Genomic DNA, 5,893 nt, shown 5'->3' with positions numbered 1-5,893 from the left:
TCAGAACTCCCACATCTAGAACCCCCTGTCTCGGAACTCCCACTCAGAACTCCCGCATCTAGAACCCCGTCTCGGAACCCCTGTGTCTAGAACCCCCTGTAAGCCCCTGCCTTTCCATCTGTCTCTATGTGGTTATCTCTGTGCTGCTCCTTTTCCCTCTTGCAAGGACCCTTGTGACTGAACAATCCAGAGACCTCATCTCAATTACTAATCCTTGCACTTCGCATGTGTAATGGTAATCCTTAATGATGCCTGCAGAGAACATCACTTCTCCCACATAAGGCTTCACCCCCACACAAACGTAGTCTGGGAACTCTTCAGATGTGACACATGAAGACATCCAAGAAACTTTTTTCATAATTTATGGCTGAACTAGGTCTGAGCCCTGGCTCCAGAGAGCCTCCCTCTGCCCCTCTTTTCCAGGGGGGCCGGGGCTCTCCTGTCTGGCTTGCACACAGGGGCAGGAACATGGACTCAGTGTCCTTTCCCTCTTGAACCCCTCTGAGAGTGAGCACAGGGCAGGCAGCTCCCCCTAAGCACCAACCAGACAGACGCCGGGGAGGTGCTGACTGCTGGGGCCCTGCCCTCGCACCCACTGGGTTTCTTCCAGGAACTTCACCACCATCTTCCACCCTGATTACGGCAACTGCTACATCTTCAACTGGGGCATGACGGAGAAGGCGCTGCCTTCAGCCAACCCAGGCGCTGAGTTCGGTGAGCCCTGCTTCACCCTGGGGTCAAGCCCAAAGGGGGTGAGGACTGTGTTGCCCTTTTGCTGATGAGCAAAGTGAGGATTCAGAAGTAGCGCCGCTCAGCACTCCCCTCCAGGCCTCGGGGTCCAACCGCAGCTCCCCGGGGGGCTCCGAGCATCTCCAAGTCGTGGCTTCCCCCCTAAAGCTGGTGTATGACAGAGGGGAAATGGGCTGCGGCCTCTCCAAGTGGGGGAGGGGGTGGGTGGCGGCTGGTTGCCTGCTCCAGCAGGAGGTAGGGGAGCATGTGGGCTGGGGACTTGGGCTTTGGGGCTGCAAGCCGGGCGCGGTGGGCGTGAATCCTTCCCTCAGCTTCTGAGCTCTCAGGCCACCAAGGGGCTGTTGCCATTTGGCTACAGTCAGGGCTGGGGCCTTGGCCCGGAGGCATGGGGCACTCTTCCCCTGGCCCCTGTGGCCCCAAAAAGCTGTGTGTGTCCCAGGGGCTGTCACACTAAGGGGCAGATGATTAAGATCCAGGACCCCAGCAGCTCCACTTCCTTGCCGGGTGGCCTCAGGCAAGTCCCTTCGCCTCTTTGTGCCCCAGTTTCCAAATCTGTAGAGCGGGAACAGTGACAGTCCCAGCCTCACACGCGCCCTGTGAGCACCTCTGAGGCTGTGGATAATCAGCACATACAGCAAGAGCTCAGTCAGCAGCAGCAAGTAGCCCGATACACAGAGCAGAAAATGGGGTCCACTCTCTGCCCTCCACGGGTGCAGTCGAGTGGGGAAGGAAGAGACAATACAAGAAACACAGCGAGGCTGGTGCTTGGGAAGCGCTTCAAAGACCGGTGTAGGTGGTCGGGGAAGGCCCCTGGGCGGGGGCGAAGAGCAGGGGCTTCTAGGGGTGGGTGAGGCTGGGCAGCAGTCCAGAGTGCGGGAACCAGCTCTCGAGAGCGTTCTCCAGGCCGGGCTGCAGCCGGGCCGCAGTGCTAAGGGAGAGTGTGAGCGGAGAGCACGAGGGCACCGTGGGTGGGGCAGGCCGGGCTGGGCCCCAGATCTACCTGCCACGTGGAGAAGACCTTACGGGGACAGGTGGGGGGCAAGGGCGCCCGAGGAGGAGACCTGGACGAGGATGGGCACCTTGGAGACGACAGGAAGCCCAAGTTCTTGCAAAGTGAAGCCTCACCCTGGAGGGCTCGGACCAAGGGGTGGTGGATCCCCCTCAGCGGGAGGCGGGAACTCAGGCTGCCCTCGCCCCTTCCCACAGGCCTCAAGTTGATCCTGGACATAGGCCAGGAGGACTACGTGCCCTTCCTGACGTCCACGGCCGGCGCCCGGCTGTTGCTGCACGAGCAGAGGTCGTACCCCTTCATCAAAGACGAGGGCATCTACGCCATGTCGGGGGCCGAGACGTCCATCGGGGTGCTGGTGGTAGGGCCGCAACCCCGCCGCCACGGGGCACCGAGGGAGGGAGCCTCCACCAGGCGCACCTCCATGGTGCTCGAGGAGGGCTCGGGGCCTCTGCGGGGCGCGCCTGGCCGCCGTTAAGATCCCCCCTGCTCACTCTGGCTGGAGCCCCCACCCCAGCCAGGGTGCCTGCGGGGGCCCAGCCCTGCATCCCCTAGGTCCTCAAACCTCATGAAGGGTCCCAAGGGGCCTCCTGGGGGTGACCGGGGCCGCCACCAGCAACCTCTCTGGACGCAGGACAAGCTGGAGCGCAAGGGCCAGCCCTACAGCCAGTGCACCGTCAACGGCTCCGACGTCCCCATCCGCAACCTGTACAGCAGCTACAACACCACCTACTCCATCCAGGTGGGCACATGGCGCAGGCTGGCGGCCGGGGCACCGCGTGCACCACCGGCCACGACGGGCCCGGGGGCCGCTGGCCCGTCCAGGCTGGCTCGCGGCGGGTCCCCTTGAGGCTGTGGGCCCAGTCCAGTCCCTGGGTTCTCGCCTCTCACCCCCGCCTTGGGGTCCCCCTTGGGGAGGCCCAGGACTGTAGGGGCCTCACTGTGGGGTCTCCCGAGACAGCCCGGTGTGGGCAGCGCTATGTTCAGGGCAGGTGTGTCGCGCTTTGAACCCCCCATGAGGATCGGGATATCCTGACGATCACATATTGTCGGCGTTTACCCCCGTGTTAACCAGGGCCCTATGGCTGTTGACCATAGATTTGCTAATGGGCGACAAGGGCGGCTTCTCGCGTGGAGGCAGGTGCTTTTCCAAGTGCTTGACCCATATATGGACTCATTTAATCCTCTCGAGGACCCTCAGCTGTAGGTCCTGTTACTGGGAAAGAGGCAAGGGCATTTACAGGCCTCCCCCCCCTGAACCCCTCTTCAGTTTCCGAGAAGCCCCTCTTCATGTTGGCCTCCCGCCCCCTTTTACGCACGCGGGGAGCTTCCGGCTCCCCTGACCCCAAGGTGACCGCGGGAGCCGTCCCGGCCTGCGCCCCATGCGTGAACTGAGACGCAGGGCTGGCCCTGAGCGCACTGGCACCGCGGGAAGGGCCTGGGCCCAGCGAGTGGAGATGTGTCACACCGGAGCCCGAGCGGGTCCCCCAGGAGGAGGGGACACAGGGCCAGCTGCCCGCCTCCTCGGGGCTGGCCTTCCCGGTCCGGCCATGGAAGACACGGGAAGAGTGGGAGCCGCAAGAGACGGTGCTGAGGGTCAGCTCTGGCGCTCGGAATAGGCCTCTCCCCGTGTCCCCTGTGGGCCCGGCGGCTCTGGAAGGTGGCAGGCCAGTCTCCAGGGGAGCCCCGCCTGAGGGCCCCTGGGGGGCCGGGGCGGAGAGGGACAGCCCCGCCCTGGCGGCTCAGCCGGAGCTGCGCTGGCTCCCAGCTCCCTCAGCCTGGGCACTCTGGCCCTGGCCCCCTGCCCTGGGCTGGGGAGGGGGCTTCACGGTCGTGATCCCCCTCCCCCGCAGGCCTGCATCCGCTCCTGCTTCCAGGACCACATGATCCACAACTGCAGCTGTGGCCACTACCTGTACCCGCTGCCCCCGGGGGAGAAATATTGCAATACCCGGGACTTCCCAGACTGGGGTGAGTGGGGCGCCCCAGCCAGCTGGGCCGCTGCCCACGAGGGCTCTGACCACAAGCCGGGGGTGGCGGCCACACCCTCCAGGCCCCAGGGTGTGCCCTCCCGCACAGCCCCAGGCTCCACCCCTGCCAGCCGGCTCCTAGACCCCACCCGGGTGGAATGTGCCTGTGAGGGCGTGGCCTGGCCCTCGTGGGTGTGGGGCGCTGGCAGGTGACCCCTGTGCCTGCTACCTGTGCACGTGCTTGTGAAAGGCACTGGTGCGCCAGTGACGAGACGCAGCGGCCAGCACGTTCACACGCAGGTGGCCCCTTCCCTGCACACGCACAGGTGTGCGAGCCAAGGCCTGAGGGGTCCCCAGGTGTGTCCACGCCCGAATGGGCTCGGGGCGCTGGGAGGGAGGGGGTACCCGACTGGGGCTTGAAACCAGAAGCCGCAAGAGTACCGGCTGCCTCTGAGCTGGCGCCTGGTGGGCCCTGGCGGCCTGGAGTGTGACACGGGACAGTCGCCCCAAGAGCGGGGTCACCTCCTACACCCAACACAAAGTGGAGATGAGGGGGACACTGACCCCTCCCTCTCTCCCCCGCCCTGTCCCTTCAGGAAGGGGGCAGGGTGCCCTGAGGCTGTGAGCAGGGTCTGGGCTTTGGGGGAGACAGCTGGGGAGAAGGGGTGGGGGAGTCCCCAGGGCAGGGGTGTGGGCTGAGACTGTCCTGCCAGCCTAGCACAGGCCTCGAGTGGACCCTGAGGGGCGGGCAGGGGCGGCCCGAGGGGACAGGAACCCGACGCCTGCCCGCCCGCCTGCCTCTCCCCTGCCAGCCTATTGCTACTCCAGCCTGCGCCGGAGTGTGGCCCAGAGGGAGACCTGCATCGGCCTGTGTAAGGAGTCCTGCAAGTGAGTGGGCGAAGCCTGGGGGGCCCGGGGCCCCAGGGCACATGCAGGGGCAGCCACGCCCGCCTTCTCTCTTCCAGTGACACCCAGTACAAGATGACCATCTCCATGGCCGACTGGCCTTCCGTGGCCTCCGAGGTGAGCTGGTGGCGTGGCCAAGCTCCCGGCCCGTCTGCCTGGGGACTGGGGGCCCGAGGCCTGCGGGCTGCTGGGAACTTTGGGGAGGGTCTCCCCTTCCTCCCTGCACTCCTCTCTCCTCAGCTCCTTCCTCCCTCCTCCTGGCCTCCTTCCCTCCTCTCTCCTCCTGGCCTCCTTCCCTCCTCTCTCCTCCTCATTCTAGCGGCCCCCAGGCCCTGTGCTGAGAACACAGCAGTGAAGGGGAGATCTAGTCCTTCTCCCCAAGTCTACAGTCTAGTCAGAGACAGACAATATGCAGAACCAGGATGATTCAAAGTAACTGGGGAACCACCCCAGGCAGAGGGAGCGGCGGCTGGGGGGCGAGAGGGGGCAGGTGAACCGCCGAGGCTGGGCGCAGGGAGGGGTCTGGAACCCTGACGCCTTCTCCGATACCCTCACTGCCGCTGCCCCCACCCCACACATGGTCCCAGGGCCTTCGGGAAGCTACAGGGGTCCCAGCAGAGCGGGGTGCTGCCGGCGCCAGTTTTCAGCTGCCCTCTTGGTTTCCAGGACTGGATCTTCCATGTCTTGTCTCAGGAGCGGGATCAGAGCACTAACATCACCTTGAGCAGGTGAGCCCGGAGTCTGGGCAGGCTGGGGGAGGCCAAAGGGAGAGGAGAGCCCTGGGGGCGCACACACAGCGGCAAGCCTGGAGGGCACCGCCAGGGACGCAGAGGCCCCACCGCCCAGCGCCCACCGGCCCGCCACCACCTGTTTCATCCTGCCATTCTCCCACATCACCCATCCACTCGCCACCAGCCTACTCATTCACCCACCGGCCATCGGGCCTCCCGCTCCCCCAACCCATCATCCCCCACCCCTGGCCACAGTCCAATCACTCAACACAAGCAGGCACGGAGCACAAGAGGACTCCCAGACCTGGGTGCTGGGAGGCTGCAGTCTGGAGGAGAGAGGCAGGCAGCTTAGGCCAGAGCTCCTGAACCAGACCCTCGCTTCAGGAAGGAGCCTCGGGCTGCTGAGAGAAAAGGGGGCTGCAGGGAGCAGCTGAGCTGGCGCTCTGGGGGGGCAGGGGGATGGACAGATGCTTGGAGGGAGAGCAGCGCCTGTCTGAGGCCCACAGGCTGCAAGGGGAGCCCCTTGG

At 65.2% G+C, this 5,893-nt stretch overlaps 1 protein-coding gene across 1 annotated transcript in view; it reads left to right on the top strand.

Moving 5' to 3' along the window:
* The window catches only part of SCNN1B (sodium channel, non voltage gated 1 beta subunit), a 19,594-nt gene that overhangs the window by 10,689 nt on the left and 3,012 nt on the right, over positions 1-5,893 (top strand). The window contains exons 4-10 of the mRNA XM_004692069.2: positions 611-714; positions 1,957-2,120; positions 2,394-2,501; positions 3,613-3,730; positions 4,542-4,617; positions 4,695-4,752; positions 5,302-5,363. Coding sequence (XP_004692126.1) covers positions 611-714; positions 1,957-2,120; positions 2,394-2,501; positions 3,613-3,730; positions 4,542-4,617; positions 4,695-4,752; positions 5,302-5,363 — 690 coding nt within the window. The remainder of the gene's footprint in view (positions 1-610; positions 715-1,956; positions 2,121-2,393; positions 2,502-3,612; positions 3,731-4,541; positions 4,618-4,694; positions 4,753-5,301; positions 5,364-5,893) is intronic.

The sequence above is a fragment of the Condylura cristata genome, unplaced genomic scaffold (assembly GCF_000260355.1).
Source record: "Condylura cristata isolate star-nosed mole 26May11 unplaced genomic scaffold, ConCri1.0 scaffold00032, whole genome shotgun sequence".
NCBI lineage: Eukaryota > Metazoa > Chordata > Mammalia > Eulipotyphla > Talpidae > Condylura > Condylura cristata.
The sequence above is the reverse complement of the archived record's forward strand: the minus strand, read 5'-3'. Positions and strand labels throughout refer to the sequence as shown.